Raw genomic sequence first — 16,426 nt, forward strand, 5'->3', positions numbered from 1 at the left:
TAACGGGGTAGGCCCGGGCCTTATTTTGTTCCAATCAAATCAAGCCACGTACGCGGGAGCACGGATGGGCACACGCGTGGGGCTCAGGCAAGTCTCGTCCCGGAAATGGAGCCTAACGATGTCTTTGGATCCATCTTCTTGCCTTATTAGGGACAATGGTCTTTATTTGATCGCAGAGAAATTATGACCGGTCTTTGTTTGAGAGGATATGAGCTTGTGTAAATGCCCCATAAGCACATACTACTGTTCTAATTTCAGCGTATGACATTCCTTGTCCAACTGCAAATACAACCACATTTTTCATTTTTTGCTGCTAGTCCATAATTATCATTATTCTCTGCCAGATCACTGCTGTGCTATTTATGTAGTCCAATGATCTATTGTGTCTGATTTGACAGCCTGACCTGAACTGTTCATATTCAAGCAACGACTAGATTTTTGTTTTGCTTCTGTACTGAATATTTGAATCATAGTAACCTATTGCTTAAAGGTGCTTCCTGCCTTCAAATCTCCTCTGTGCGCTGGGTTTATAAGCTTGTCCTACATGTGCAGCTAGTGCTAGCGGCAGATTGTGCTGGTGCGCTTGATGTCATTGATGACTTGCAAAATCTCATAGTAAGTTACCTAAACATTACCTTCTACATGATCTGATGCCAGTGTTATCGTAATTTTCCTACGTAATGCCGGTACTCTCTGCCATCACAGCCACCTAGCAAATTTCCAATAAATGGCTGCAGTCGGCCGACATTTGCAGTATGTGTAACTTATGTTTATTATACATAAATTCTTTCAACCAGGACACTGATGAACTTGCTGGGCTTTATTGCTTTCGACATATTCGTGATCAGTTGGGAACATCATTAGATTCAGTGAACAGGTATTTTCGTACAAACTAAACATACATCCTATCAATATGATGTGCTCTTATTTATAGGGGCAATACTCATCACATGAATGACATCTCTGGTGTGAAAAATAAATACCTATACATGCTTAATACATTATGAATTCTGACAGAAAGCTTGAGACATAATCTCTATCAGTGTAGGTAGGCTGATTTATGAGATCAGGAACCATGTAGTGTTTTAACTTCAATTGCAATTTCATCTGAATATCTGAAACAAAAGTGGAAACATATAGAGGCTTGATACTGCAGTCCTTTGTTGGTATCTTGTCGTAGCAGTATGATCTATCAGAGTACACATCAATGCTACAAATGCGCCAAAGTCACCCCTAGGTGGTCGGTCTAGGCGCAGCAAGGCAAAAGTACCCGAGGCTACACAGGGCTCAGCGCCTTTGTGATGCAAGGTGCATGCCTGGTCAAACTGCGTGTTAACAAGATTAAGAGAGTGCATTGAATCCTAATGTGAAGGTCCTAAGTTCAAAATAAAGCCAATGTAATGCCCCAGTTTTCATCATTGCCACCTAACTTCCCGTTGATTTACCGATGTAGCACCTCAAGTGTGCCTTGCGCCTAATACTGCCTTCATAGCCATTGATATGATTGGCAATTGAGTAGTTCTGGGCCATTGTTTTTCTTTGTCACAGGTTTACTACATGAGCCAAAGCATTTTGTTGGCTTCTCAATATACTCATATACATGGATCCCAATAAGATATTTTAAGTGAAATACATTTGTTGATGCTTAATTATTGTGCAAGCCAATGTCAAATGGAATGATTCTGTTCCAATGATACTCAAATGTCAACTAGACTTTAGTCAGCGTAATGTTTCAGTTGTTTTGTGGGATATTAAGGCCTTAATCAGTAAATCCATTTAAGTGACATTTTAGTGAAAATGTACCCTAGATCCACCTATATCCTTTAAATTTAGTTTCTATATTGTTTGATTGCTAATTGTACGTTATCGTCATCTAGAATATAAAGGTCAATTTTGTCATTATAATCTGAAGCTACCTTAAAATCCTGTAATTTTATTTTCTTTATATTTGCCCCCTAGAATAGTGATGTTGTTTGCAGCCTTTTCTGTTCCATCAGCAACTTGCTGTTTAACTTATTATTCATTCTTGTAGCATTCTTTCAGCAGAGTTTGTTGACATTTTAGTGAAAATGTACCCTAGATCCACCTATATCCTTTAAATTTAGCTTCTATATTGTTTGATTGCTAATTGTACGTTATCGTCATCTAGAATATAAGGGTCAATTTTGTCATTATAATCTGAAGCTACCTTAAAATCCTGTAATTTTATTTTCTTTATATTTGCCCCCTAGAATAGTGATGTTGTTTGCAGCCTTTTCTGTTCCATCAGCAACTTGCTGTTTAACTTATTATTCATTCTTGTAGCATTCTTTCAGCAGAGTTTGTACGGGCTGCTGTTCCTGATGGAAAAACTGTCGATGCGATGGTTTTATCAACTGTGAAAAGGAAGACTTCTACTCCCCTCAATGGGACTGATCATGAAGTATGTGCGCTTTCAATTTTGCAATTCTCCATCTCATAATTGGCCTGTCTTTACCTGATTTTAACGCAATGCATTCATGCTGAGTTTTTTGTGTACCTTTCATGGCAACTTTAAATAATGTTAATTAGTTAACTGAAATTGAATGAACATCACTAATGAAGTGTGATTGGGAGATCTAGAGAGGTTAAGAACTGGTAGGGGAATACCAATCATTCATGCTGAGTTAGTGGTACCTGCAGCGCCTGTTTCCACTTGCAACCATTGGCTCTGTAAATGAATCAATGCCAAGAAGGCAAGGACATTGCTATTTTGATTTCTTTGTAGCCTCATCACATTACATTATTATTTCTGTCATTGTATCCTTGTTTTGGGAAACTTTTGTATTTTGGAGTCGCATCCATATAGCGTACCCAAGCAATGTAGTTTATTTTTTTCAAGGAAATGCAGAGGACCAGAAGGAAAGAGTTTGCTTACAATCCTCCTAAGAGGCCAAGTTCAAAACAACAATGTAGTTTCTTGATGACTAAAATAATTTTACCAAAATTTCTGTTTGATGTATGTCGAGTGTCAACATAGGATCCTCATGTCACAAAACGATTCGACCAGGTGGCCGATCGAAGGGGAGTAGATGATTGCTGCTGGAGTCTGCCTCATTCTACCTTTGTTTTTCTTGCTGCATTAAAGCTGGCTTTTAGACTATGCGTGATGATCCTTTTGGACTCCTGCTGTTTGGTTTGTAATAGGACTAGTTGTTGCTAGCTGGTGCTGCCAGGTTTTTGCCCCATGGCATCCGTTTCGACGGCGGGCGGATGCAGTGGGTTTCCTGGCAGTGCTTGAACTCGCTCTACCTCTTTCCCCTCTCCATGACAATGTTTCTGGAACTGTTGTATTTCCGTTCATTTGCAACGGAAAGGGGTTTAGCCCGGTTAAAAAAAACCCATAGGATCCTCACGTCACAAAACGTGATCCCGAAATAATTACAGTTTTCAGATCATAAACTATGTTACCACACTGTTACCATATATACCACGACTGTGGCCCAATCAGTTCTTGATCTTCTCCAATTTGCCAGAAGGTGAAATACTAATTTGTTTTTCTAACAATTGTTTGATGTGTACTGTACTTCTTTGGTTTAGATTATGGTTTCATTTTTAAGCGACACTGTTGTTCTAGTAAATTGTTTTCAGCTCTGTTCCTTCTATTGACCGATGTTCATCATTTCAATGCAGGTAAACGTTGATGAGGAGGATGGCTTCATCCTCAGAGATCGTCTTCTCCCCCTCATTATTTGCCTGCTGAGAACGGTTAGTTCTGTCAGATATTTCCATTAAGTTGAGATATTCAAATGGAGGGTGGATGTGCAGAAATCTTTTCAATTGTTATAGAGCTAGCGATTGGGGCTTTAGTGTAAGACGACATATAGATTTAGTTCCAGAGAAGCACTTATTCACATTTGTATGCGCTATTTAGCACACAATGAGCACAATAATTTTTGTGATTATTCAATTAGTTTCTCACTCATATAAGCTGGGTTTATGGGGCCTTATAAGAGACTACCCTCACTAACAGGGCACTTGTAATAAAATGCCCTCTAAAATTCCATGCATACAGAAAACCAAGTTCAGTAATTTTTTTTGAAAGGTCAATCACCTATGAGCTTAAAAAGCTAAGTGGTGGAAGGATCATGCTTATTTATTTCTGGATATTTGGTATATTCAGAGTCATTAGTCTGTGGGATACAGAATAATAAGGTTCACATTTATATCTCGCAGGACAAAGTTCCTGCAGTGCTCAGAATGTACCGGGATACCCTTATTACTGTTATGAAAGCTTCAATCAAATCCACAGTTGCTGAGATGCTTCCAGTCTTGATTTCCAAACCAATAGATTCTGATTCAGTAACTGGGGACAGAGCTGCCGATTCTGATGGTCTTACATTTTTTTCTTAATTCAATATCTGTCTTCATAGCTTGCTACTTTGCACACTAACTTCCTACTTGCTTTGAACTGCAATTGTGCAGCTGGAGGCCAGTCTTTAGCAAATAAACTGCGTAGTCTATCATCTGAAGGTTTTGTTCAGCTTTTATCGGCTATTTTTAGTATAGTTCAGGTAAATTGGTTTCTCAATACGGTATCATTTTGTTTTCCTTTAAATGAAGATGGTCTACAAAATTAAATCTTAATCCGTACCTCCTTTCCAGGTACATCTACAGCAAGCAGCTGAAGTTAAAAAAATAGTTCAGTGGATCATGCGAAACCTTGATGGGAACATAAGTCCTGATGACACAAATCCTGTCGTACAACATGGTGGCTCAGTTGATCTTCCCCAAGAGAAAGACTATGATGTTACTTCACGGGTCTCTAATACTGTTACACGCACTCCTACTAAGCTTCCGTTGTTTCAAGGAAAGACAAATGATATGTCCAGTATAAATTCAATAAAAAATATTCGGTAAGTTAAGTTATAACTTGCTCTTTGTTCTGTAAAAACCAATTTAATTGCTGGTATCATGGTGATACTGTGGTCAGTTTTGGCAAATATACTATTTCATTACTTGCAAACCTTTATATGTGATGACGCAAACACAGATTTGCTTGAGCACTTGCATTTTCTGTAGAGCTGATGTGTTGAGAGAAAGCACAGAAGCAGTGTTTGCTGCATGTGATGCTGCACATGGACGATGGGCTAAGCTGCTAGGTGTTCGTGCTGCTCTACATCCCAAGTTAAGGCTTCAGGAGTTCCTGATCATCTATAATATAACAGAAGAATTTATAGCTGCTACAGAAAAGGTTATTATTTTCTCTGTTCAAATTATATGCACATATATCCATGTTAATTGCGTAAAAGCAAGTTATGATATTATTTCCACCTCTTGTCCTCATAGGTTGGAGGCAGGTTAGGTTACAACATTCGCGGAATTCTACAGCAACAGTCAAAGCAATTTGTTGAGTATCAGCATAGTGTTCGGGTGAGTTATGTATTACTTTGCTGAAGTTTACGGAAGCTAGATTTACAGTTTTACAATCAGATAATGGAACAAAGTCAGAAGCTTGTTTTAAATTTTGTTAGTACGAGCAACAGCTTATAGGATAATTACAACACCATTGTGCCTGAAACATGAATTGGTAATGGTGCTATTTCTGAAGTATAAAGCCTTCAGCCTTCTCGCTCAGTTATAGCCTATGGATGTACAATAGCTTGTATACAATGCGGTTCCTTTCTAGTTCTGTTTTGCAAACAACATTACCCACAGTATTGGTATTCACCATCATCAAATAACTTCAGGTTGAAATGATAGTGGAACTGAGGACACAAAGGCCTAAGCTGCTCGTCAAAATTATTTGAATTATCTTAAAAAATTATAACACTACGGTTTATTAAAAAAATTGATATAGATTTTGGATTGATACCAATCTTATTTTATAGTTGATGCATGATTTATAGAGTTTTTTGTGCTCTGAACGTTTAATATTCCTTTGAAGATGGCAAAAATTAAGGCAGTTCTTGACCAAGAGACATGGATCGCTGTTGATGTTCCTGAAGAGTTCCAAGTGATTGTTCTGTCACTGTCATCAACTGACTTTCCTGTTAATGGCATGGAGATGCCTAGCAATGATAACAACTCAAAGCTCAGTGAGGATGGGGTTTCAACAAGTCAAGAATCAGCACATTCAACTGAAAATAATGTTGAAAATAGCAATGGAACATCAACGACAAGCAATGAAAACAAGGTTGAATCCACTTCTCAGACTGAAAATAGTGTTGCTGGCCATGTTAGGCCAGTCTCGCAAACCATTGTGCTTGGAGGTGTTGGCTATCATATGGTGAACTGGTTAGTCATCTAAAACTTTCATTTAATTCTTCAAAACAAGTTACTGTTTCTTCTTTCTAAAACTTGCCATGTTGAGGATAAATTAGATCAGTTGCCACACTTTACTAACCCAGAAGTGTGGCAAAGAATTCATCCAGTAACAGTTCCTGTATTCATCTGCTATTCTTCTATAGTGATATATGCTGTCTTTTTTCTGTTTCTCTCGTCATCTTATTTACTCATTTAATCATCTGTGTTTCTGTGAGATGTATCCTTGCCTTTTCTCAATGACGCTTCAATTTTTGTTTGGCAGCGGTCTGATATTGTTGAAAATGCTATCAGAATATGTTGACATCAGTAAATGTTTGCCATCGTTATCTTTTGAGGTGGTCCAACGTGTTGTTGAGATATTAAAGCATTTCAATACCAGGACTTGCCAACTGGTTCTTGGCGCAGGTGCCATGCAGGTATCATTGTTTACCATTGGTAACAATAATTCCTCATTGTTTAAATATGTAAACACAGCTCGTAATTTGCTATTAGCATTTTCTCATAATTTACCATTTAATGTGGATTGTTTTAATAAATCTTTGAATAAATATATGTCTCTGCTGAGAACCACCTCTTGGTGTGGCGGTGGAGCTGTGGGGGCATGACTCCACCCACCAGGTTTATAATTCTGGTGCTCACATGTATGCTGTATCTGTATGGGTCTCCTGTACAGTCTTTCTATTAAAAAAGTAGATGTCTGCTAAATGAACTTGCTATCAATTTCTCATTGTTCATCATCGTATAGGACACTATTTGCACAATAGTGTTTTAGCTATATGGAAACACAACAATTTTTTAAGAGAAGACGAAAATCTTCTCTGTTTTTTTTGAACAATAGTACTTCAATGCACCAGTAGTTTCCTCAAATCTAAATCAAGCTAAATAGCTATTTAATGTGCGAAAATTCGAATCTGAGCCCGAGCTCATCTGCACCTGCGCTCACGAAAAAAATCAAAATAAATACTAGAAAAATTCAAAAAATTCCAAAAAAAATTTGGGTGGTGGACAATTTGATGTGTGAGGGACGCTCCAATTTTCAAAACATTTGGACTTCTGTGCAGCTCTCAGCAAAAAAGACAAATCGGAGGTCTGTAAAAATGTGTACTCATATACTGTTCTGGTCGATTTGTCTTTTTTACTGAGAGCTGCACAGAAGTCCAAATGTTTTGAAAATTGGAGCGTACCTCACGCATCAAATTGTCTACCACCCATTTTTTTTTTTGGAATTTTTTGAATTTTTCTGAATTTTTTACGAATTTTTTTTGACCGGGTGCAGATGCACCCGGGCACCGAAACGCCATTCTCTTTAATGTGGGCATGTGCTGCCACACTTCTTTTTTTATATATCAAGAAGTCTGGACTGCTTGGTTTATTTTCCTTTGGTTCCTTTTCAGGTATCTGGTCTGAAATCAATTACTTCTAAGCATTTAGCTTTAGCAAGTCAAATTATCAGTTTCATACATTCTTTGATTCCAGGTAAGCATTTTTTACCTACCTTCTGTCTTTTTGCTGCACTGTTATTTATTGTATCCATACTTTCTGTTAATTTTGCCAAAACATAGAGTTCTGAAGGCTGACTATCCTGTCACTTCAAGTGCATTATCTTATCTTATTATATGTTTTTAGTTGATTATTTTGTGTCTTGATTTGTTGGTGGGATGAAGGGTTGGAAAACTGGAAACCAGGGTCCTTAAAAAGATATCTACAGAAATATAAGCTGAAGCGCTTTTGTCTCTCCCTAGAACTGTTGGTATTTGAGTAGCTATATGATGTAGAAGGGTAGGGAACAACACAAACTTGAAAAAGTAGAAGCAATAGATAGTTTCCAGCTTAGGGACCAGTACCAGGTGTGCTTTTCCCCTTTGTTTATCTAGAGCCTGATTCATGTACTCTAGTAACTTTCATGTGATGGTGATAGCCTGATAGGCAATAGATTTATTTCGGTACAAGTAAACTGCCTTCCAGCCAACCAGAACTAACATTGCATTTAATTAATAAATTCACAAAATATGCAACATATATCCCAAGAGCCATCCTGTTCTTGCTGCACCCAATATTTACTTAGGGAAAAGAAAATGCAAATGGCCATGTTGAACCAATTTTTCTAGGATGAACTATTTGGGAATCCTTGAAGTATCTGTGATTTTGATCACTGCTTGGCCAAACCATTTTTGTTTGAAATTGCAGATATTCGTCGAGTACTTTTCCTGAAAATACCGGAAGCACGTAAACATCTGTTGATGTCTGAACTGGATAGAGTTACTCAGGTATGATTTCTATTTTATTTATTTGACATTTCATGGATTAGGGTAACTCTTGACTGGCACCAACCTGTTTTATGTACTTGCATGAATTTCATTTCTTACAAGTTTCTCGGAAATGACAGGACTATAAGGTTCATCGAGATGAAATTCACACCAAGCTAGTCCAGATAATGAGAGAGAGATTGCTAGCAAATCTTAGAAAATTACCGCAAATCGTGGAAAGTTGGAATGGACCAGATGATAATGATTCTCAGCCAAGTCTATTCGCCAAAGCTGTTACAAAGGTAGTTATGGTTTAGCACATTACTCCTTCTGTTTCTTTTTACTCCGCATATAAGATTTGTCTGAGGTCAAACTTTGTTTGACCAAATTTATATTTAAAAATATCAACATCTACAATATTAAAGTTATATAATACGAATATTAATTCCATGATGTATCTAACAATATTGATTTGGTATTGTGAATGTCGATAATTTTTCCTATAAACATGGTCAAACTTTATGAAGTTTAACTTCAGAGAAATCATATATGCGAAGTAAAAAGAAATGGATGGAGTATCAATGGAAATCACTCTGTTAATACCTCTGTTCCTAAATGTCAAGACGTTTGGACTGCAAAAATGTCTTACATTTAGGAACAGAGGGTGTATCATTTAATTATGATTTGTAGCCACACTCCTTGTGATTGTTCAATGGAAATGCAAATTCATTTGTTGCTACCTGGAAACAACATCTTAACTCGTTTATTGACCCCCATTTACCGTCCTTTATTCTCCTGGAATCTTGTTCAGATGTTTTCACTTATTTATGTTATTTGAATTCTGACTCAGGCTTTCCTTTCAGTTTAGTTAACTGTTGCTGAAATTTTTGTACATAAACAATTTTGCAGGAAGTCACTTACTTGCATCGCATCCTCTCTCAAATACTGCTTGAGGTAGATCTGCAAGCAATATTCAGGTAAAGAAGTATCCTTTGTATCTTTAGAATCTTTGGACCATATCTTTTTTTTAGAATGGTGAGGTTATCAGCTTCGGCTATTACTCAGTGTATGTAGCTGGTAAACTTATTCATGATATGTAGAAAACCCTCAGTGGAACACCAAACCTACATCGCTTTAAAACAATTGGAGCACTGAAGTTTTGAGAACAATTTGTGAGGTGTTACTGTTCTCTAAGATGAAGCTCAGTTCATTGGGGTAGCAACCATACGAGGGCCATTCAGCATAGCTGAAGGCTAGAGATCGTAGGGGAAGTTGAGACCATATGAGATAAGAACCTTGAGAGACTAATTCATTCTTCTTGTTGCTTAACTGAGCATGATGATAACGCCTCCTTATTTATAAGGAGGTCCTAACATATTAGGCCTAGAGATAAACCAATTAAAGCCATCTAAACATAAGTCAAACTATTTGTCTCTAACTAAATAATTTCAATGATTTACCCCCTGGGGTAATGCAACTTTGGCAAACCGAGTTAAAAACAGCATGTGGTGGTAGTGACGCTGCTCAAGCTGAAGTAACCACGTGAACAATACTCTAATGGGCTTCATGTAATGCAAGTAGCACCATTATTTCTAATTTTGATTTTTATGTTTAATAATGATTTTGCTGAAATATTATCCATAGAATGACAATTCATTATTATTTGTTCCCTTGCAATGTCTTATTGACTCTTAATATCGTTTGACCCTTTTATGCAATGCAGGCAAGTAGTCCAGATATTCCATTCCCATATTACAGAAGCATTTTCGAAGTTGGAAGTCAGTAGTCCTCAGGCAAAGAACAGGTACAGTACCAATAAATCGCACTGCTACACTTATGCCATTTTTCCCCACATGCAAAAAAAAAAAAAAGAAAAGAAGAAGAATCGATTAATTTTTCGTATGTGTCGTATGTATTCTATACCTATACTTTTTTAACACTGCTGTTTTAATGATTGATGAAACCCAGATTATGTCGAGATGTTCAGCACATTCTTGTATGTATTCGAAAGTTGCCTGCTCAGAACTTCAGCTCAGAACCTGTTCGAAATTATGGTCTTCTTGACGAGTTCTTGGCTGAGAAGTTCGGGACAAAAGTTGACGAGTGATTAACATGTACATTAGGAACTGACTCCTGTCTGCAAATGTTCAGTGGTGGTAAATATGGCAAATGTGAAGTTATCAAAGACACCACTGTTGGCATAAAATCCTATGCAGGTATAATTTGGATTCATACCTTTGTGACTTGTTTGCTTTCTCACGTCGTAGACAACTAGATATCTTCCAATGAAAAATTCAATCCTGGTTTGTCTCTCATGGCCTTCCGGAGCAACTTATGTAGATTGATCTTCCCTAAGAGATATTTGAGTTAGTTTGATCCTTTAATCTCCGTCCCAAAATTCTTGTCTTAGATTTGTCTAAATACGGATGTATCTAACACGGGTATTTGACAACTAAATGTCCTGGCAACTAATATGCAATGCTGCCAACCATGCAGGTATTGCTGCGGAGGGTATCGGAAGCAAAGCGCTCTTGATGGCAATGAATTACCATGTCAATACATCCAATAGCGCTTTGTGGGATCACATGCCAATGGTTTTCCACACCTGACCTGAGCCGAAATTTTTGCACCGTACTTCCGCCATGTTAGGCCGTGTTTCATCTTTTGCTTGTTCTGATAGTATTTCAACCCTTTTTGTGGGAAAAGCTGATATTGGTTAGATGTTGGGTATAGAAGAGCCATAGAGGGAACCTGACAAAGACATTTTCGGCAGCACGGCCCATTCTTTGCATATTGCCCTGACGTTTGGTGCAGTGTGTTATTAGTTGGATATCGTGTCGTTGATGCAGCCGAGTGTATCTTGTTCCTGTAAGGTTTGTATAACTATTCTTGTCAGTGCAGTAATAAGTAATTGTGAAATGTTTAGTACATGCAGATATTCATACTATACATGGTTATTTAACAGGAATTTGAGTTATTTTTTTTGAAAGCCTGATAGATCAACTAAACATGGTGATCTTTTATCTGGGCAGAAATTTGAATTTTTTTGTAAATGTATTCTTGAATAGTAGGCAGAACAAACCAATGGGTTTGAAATTTATGAAAGCGATGAATTCGTGAGCAAAAACCATGGTCTGTGCTAATCGGTTTTGTTGTAATATTTGAATATCTTGTCAAGAAGATTACCAAGGTTTGTATTAAGTTGGGATGTGTTTGCCGTGTTTCAAATGAACCGGACAATTCTTCACCTTGGGAGTGAGTAATTTACACGATCCAAATTGTACTTCCCTTTAATGATCAAAACAACAAAGTGGAATAGAAGTCCAGTTCAAACAAACAACAATAAGGAAAACAAAGTCCAAACACTATCCAAAGTGTACTCACGGGTCTAATCCGTTCGGACCGTTTTTCTTCGACTCAACGGATAAAAAAGCCAGAGCATTATTTTCAGAAGAAAAAGAAGAGAAAAAATGGTTCTCCTCGTCCCATCCACACTCCCACGGGCACCCTACGGAGCAGCCGCGTCCACATCGTCGCCGACGCCGTTATCCATTCACCCGCGCCCAAGGCGGCATGCTCTCGCCGTCCCGCGCTGCTCCGCTCGCCGGACTCCGCCGCCCACCGACGCAGCCGCCGGCAGGGAGGCCGCGGCTGCTGCTTCTTGGGCCGGCAAGCTAGCCGGCGCCGTGCCATGGAAGGCGGCCGTCTCCGGCGCGCTCGCGCTCACCTTGTCCTTCTCCTGCTGTAAGCCATCAGTCTCACTCTTCATCTTCCTTCCGTCGAGGCAGTTGCTCCTTGCTCGCAGTTAGCAGGCAGCACGGCAGGCTCCGGTTAATTGGAGGTCTAGAACAGCTCCACGTTTAGTTTTTCTGACCATGCCCTCATCTATAACAACGAAATGTTGCGTGACTCGTTGCTAAATCAACAAATTTGTCATCTGATTTTTATTTTTTTTGGTGTGCTGCATGGTAACGCTATGCGAATCAATGCACCATCAACACGAGACCGAAGCTCGAGTCTGAACCCGAAAGGCGAAGCTCAGTCCAGTTCATTCAGAGTGTACAGCGTGTTTGGACTTTGGACGCTCTTTATCCATAGTCCATGTTTCCAGAAAGAGTAGTTTTCAGCAATTGCCCCCTTTGCTGTAACAGTAGTGCCGGCGGCAGAGGCAGAGGCGGCTGATGAGTTGCATCCACGCGCAACTGAAAATCTTTTGCATCCTCCATCGTGGTTCTGCAACGGAGAAAAAAAAATCTAATCCCTTGGTGAAGTGGTGAAAATTGCGGGCTGTGGCATAAATAGAAGATGTGCTGTTGTTTTGGAGTGGCATTTTGCAATTTTTTTTTTGCATTATCATTTTTTTTATTGCGAGAACAATATCATATTTTCGATGGCACACTTGAACGAAAAAGGATCATATGTGTGCTTTCTTAGTGGAAACTTCCCCTTCATGGCGATGCTACGTGCTTGCAGTTGTCGGTTTGGTCAATGCCAAGGCTGGGGTCAACAAGCCTGAGTTGCTCCCCAAGGAGTTCACCACCGTCATTGACGTCGCCGGTTTCCTCTCTTCAGGCCAGGTAAATCCAGACCTCAGATCTTGCACCATGAGCTGTCTGATGATCCACAACTCCTTGCAAATTTGGTGTCCGCGAGAAACAGAGTGACGCTAAAAGAAAATTTGCAAATTCCCTTGTGCATAATTTTCTTTAACCTGTTGTATTGACTTCCATAAGGGTGCAACTACAAATAGTTCTTATCTCCAGAGGGTAGTCTTAGTCTCTCTACCTTTTATTTTTATTAGGTGTTGATAATTGGATTACATATGTTCATAGTTGCTGACTATTTTGATTTGTTCTTAGGAAAATCGTTTACGTCAAGAGATAGAAGACCTAGAGAAGGACACTGGATATAAGTTGAGAGTTCTCGCACAAAATTATCCAGATACACCAGGTGATTTTTGCTTCTTTTTCACATTTGTATGAGTTGCATTGTATTTTATTTTATTATTTTTCTTCAGTTCATATGTGCATAGATATATGCAAGGATGGTATGTCTGTGGTCAAATATTGCTGAAGATTAATATGACTATAGCTAGTAAAATTTTCTTGACTGGCCACATAAAAACATAGTACATATTATCTTTTGTTGAAATTATTTCCAGTAAGCAATTGTTTTCAGTTTTGTCACATACTGTCACAAATTTAATGGTTAAAATCATTATAGAAGTCATACACTTAGATATATTGCTGATCCTAAGATATCACCTTTTGACCATGGGGAATGCAAGTCTGGCCCATGAGGGCAACTGCGTATATTCAATTGGATCGGGAATGCTGATGTCCTGAGTTTGCTGGACTTACGAAGACTAATTTGTGAATCTATGCTGATTCTTTTTACTCGACAATCTGTATGTTTTCTTGATTAATGTACAGAAACCTCGTGTAATATGCAGTAGGATTATTCTCTCCTTATCTGGGAAACATTTACTCTCAAAACCAATGTAGAGCTTGTACTTGTGATTATCATTGGCCAACATGACATGTACTCCCTCTGTAAAGAAATATAAGCTATTATCATGTAATCTTTTATTAAGCTATTATCATTAATCTTTTATTCTTCTCTGTTATAGCTAAAAGGAGTCATTAGTTCGCACTCTCATGATTGTGCACATGTATCGTAGCACATAAAAATTGACTAATGCTCTGTGTTACAGGATTGGCTATCAAGGATTTTTGGCAAGTTGATGACAGAACTATTGTCTTCGTTGCAGATCCCACCTTCGGTAATGATACTTCTGTTTTAAAGATAATATTCACACTACACTTAGTTTTTCCTTTGCCATGGCTATTTTGCTATCTGAATAACGGAACCGATCCCCCATATTGATTGCAAATTTTAGTATACTACTCTAATAAAGTTCAGATATGGATCATTTGCAAATTGTAGTTCCGGAATTAAGAAAACTGAACACTGCTGGGGTGAAGCATGATGCAGGAATGATCATGACAACCATTCGGTTCACTTATCCATGCAGCTGATATGTCGTTTAAGCCTAAGGGCATACTCAATGATGTTAACTCCTGGTGTATACATTTCGGGTTTGCATAATATTATCTTGCAACAACACACGATTCTTGATGTAGGCTGCACTATTGCACACAAGTGCATGCACTAGGGTGTGTACAATGCCATGCACATGATCCTGATCTAGAATTCCAGATTTGTTACATCATAGCGCCTTCAATTTTGCAATAAAACTCAGTTTACAGTATTTTTATTTCTGCTAGATAAGTTTTGAGACGCAAGTGTTGTCACGCACTCGTGCTTACTGGCAGGACAGAAATGCTCAAGCGTGGCTCTGTTTTTGTAGGTAACATTATAAATTTCAACATTGGTTCATTGATTGATCTAGACATTCCTCAGAGCTTCTGGAGTCGTGTTGCAGGGAAGTATGGAAACATGTTCTATTGGAAAGAAAAGGTTAACACGGCATAACCTTCGTAATGCTGCGTAGTTTTCCTGTAGCTTTTCCTGATCATGCCTTTGTTTATGGCACATGGAACAGGGAGAGGATGCATCAATTGAAGGCGCTGTGATGGCAATATCGCGCTGTCTGAGAGAGCCCACAGGGGCAAGTAATTGTTCGGAGGTATTTTAGAGGTGGAAGTTCATCGTGGAAGGACTGTGACATGACGAAGATAAGACCAGCGAATACTATATGTACATAATCGAAATGTCAGTTACATGAACTGAACATATTTTTGCCTTAATTTTCTAAAGTCAAAGGACATTCGTTTATCCTCGGTAGAATGCTGCAAAGATACAAAATCATCACCACCTGGCATCTGATAATCTGGGCCAGTTCCCGCCCGTTTTTATAGCCAGTGTGGACCAAGAAGACCAAGATATGCTATCTGAACTGGCTATCTACAGTACTGATTCAACATCGTTTTCGGTCATCTTTTTGGCTGATTCGATCGATTCTGGTTGGTCTGCACCTATTTTTCATGTTAATTTCAAGTTGGAAAATACCAGTTTCATCCTCGATTCAACTTCGAACATGACTTGGTGTTTGACACGAGGATAAGCATATCTACGTTGGGAAAAATAAAATTGAGGACATGCCAGTACCCACTGTACCTAAGGGCATCTTCAACGACATGCCTCAAAATGCCCGCAAATGTCCGGAACCGCGCGTCCGAACAGTTTATGCCATCCAATGCGGTGCCGTATATCTTCATGGACGCGTCCGCATGTCTAAATCTTGCAAACCGACACCAAACCCGGTGGAGATTTGCGGGCGTCCGGACTCATGCCACATATGCATCCGACAACCTGGTCCCAACCAAAATCCTCTCCCTACATTCATACAGGTCCAAAGCGGATGCGACCGGTCTACAACATGCCGTTTGGGAAGCGCGACATTGAAGCGGAGCGGTGGCGGCTGACGACGGGGAGATGTTGTGTGACGCCTGGATACTTAAGCTATAGTAACCCCTACGAATGATGCCACGTCACCGCGATTACTGTTGGTAACCTCGCGATGATCCAATCACGTTCGAATTCAAAATCTAGAATTAAGTCAAACAGCAAAAGTTTTCAAGCATAAAAACTAAAATGTTCAAAGCATGACAAATAATCTCTGGTTATTTGCCATGTTGAAACCTATATTTTAAAATGTGTTTTGAATGCCCTAAAATAAATAAAACAGGGGCTAAAACTATTATTAAATGCTTTTAATTATCAAACAAATGCAAACTACTTTTTTTTAATATGCCAAATTATATGCGGCAGTAGCCTATTTTATAATATTATTTTAGGTGCAAGTCTTCTATTTAATATAACTAGTTTCGTTTTAAAAAGTTTGGAAAACAGGAAAGCTTTAAAAAAACAAA

The 16,426-nt window shown here is 38.6% G+C and overlaps 2 protein-coding genes across 2 annotated transcripts in view; both read left to right on the top strand.

Annotated features, from left to right (window-relative positions):
- LOC119360438 (vacuolar protein sorting-associated protein 54, chloroplastic-like) overlaps window positions 1-11,636 on the top strand; it is a gene marked incomplete at its 5' end in the record, with an annotated part of 12,899 nt that extends 1,263 nt beyond the window's left edge. The window contains 18 exons of the mRNA XM_037626077.1: window positions 553-615; window positions 798-877; window positions 2,305-2,422; window positions 3,652-3,726; window positions 4,195-4,351; window positions 4,444-4,532; window positions 4,624-4,874; window positions 5,041-5,212; window positions 5,308-5,391; window positions 5,906-6,255; window positions 6,548-6,701; window positions 7,680-7,761; window positions 8,473-8,552; window positions 8,672-8,833; window positions 9,441-9,508; window positions 10,255-10,335; window positions 10,500-10,747; window positions 11,028-11,636. Of these exons, the coding sequence (XP_037481974.1) occupies window positions 553-615; window positions 798-877; window positions 2,305-2,422; window positions 3,652-3,726; window positions 4,195-4,351; window positions 4,444-4,532; window positions 4,624-4,874; window positions 5,041-5,212; window positions 5,308-5,391; window positions 5,906-6,255; window positions 6,548-6,701; window positions 7,680-7,761; window positions 8,473-8,552; window positions 8,672-8,833; window positions 9,441-9,508; window positions 10,255-10,335; window positions 10,500-10,638 (2,205 nt within the window). The remainder of the gene's footprint in view (window positions 1-552; window positions 616-797; window positions 878-2,304; window positions 2,423-3,651; window positions 3,727-4,194; window positions 4,352-4,443; window positions 4,533-4,623; window positions 4,875-5,040; window positions 5,213-5,307; window positions 5,392-5,905; window positions 6,256-6,547; window positions 6,702-7,679; window positions 7,762-8,472; window positions 8,553-8,671; window positions 8,834-9,440; window positions 9,509-10,254; window positions 10,336-10,499; window positions 10,748-11,027) is intronic.
- Window positions 11,637-11,973: 337 nt separating this feature from the next.
- Window positions 11,974-15,409, top strand: LOC119362134 (thylakoid lumenal 15.0 kDa protein 2, chloroplastic-like). The gene is made up of 6 exons (XM_037627334.1): window positions 11,974-12,275; window positions 13,005-13,108; window positions 13,391-13,481; window positions 14,245-14,313; window positions 14,902-15,011; window positions 15,097-15,409. The coding sequence occupies exons 1-6, from the start codon at window positions 12,002-12,004 to the stop codon at window positions 15,187-15,189; spliced, it is 741 nt and encodes a 246-aa protein (XP_037483231.1). The 5' UTR covers window positions 11,974-12,001; the 3' UTR covers window positions 15,190-15,409.
- Window positions 15,410-16,426: the final 1,017 nt, after the last annotated feature.

This window comes from Triticum dicoccoides, chromosome 2B, assembly GCF_002162155.2.
Source record: "Triticum dicoccoides isolate Atlit2015 ecotype Zavitan chromosome 2B, WEW_v2.0, whole genome shotgun sequence".
In the NCBI taxonomy this organism is placed as follows: Eukaryota; Viridiplantae; Streptophyta; class Magnoliopsida; order Poales; family Poaceae; genus Triticum; species Triticum dicoccoides.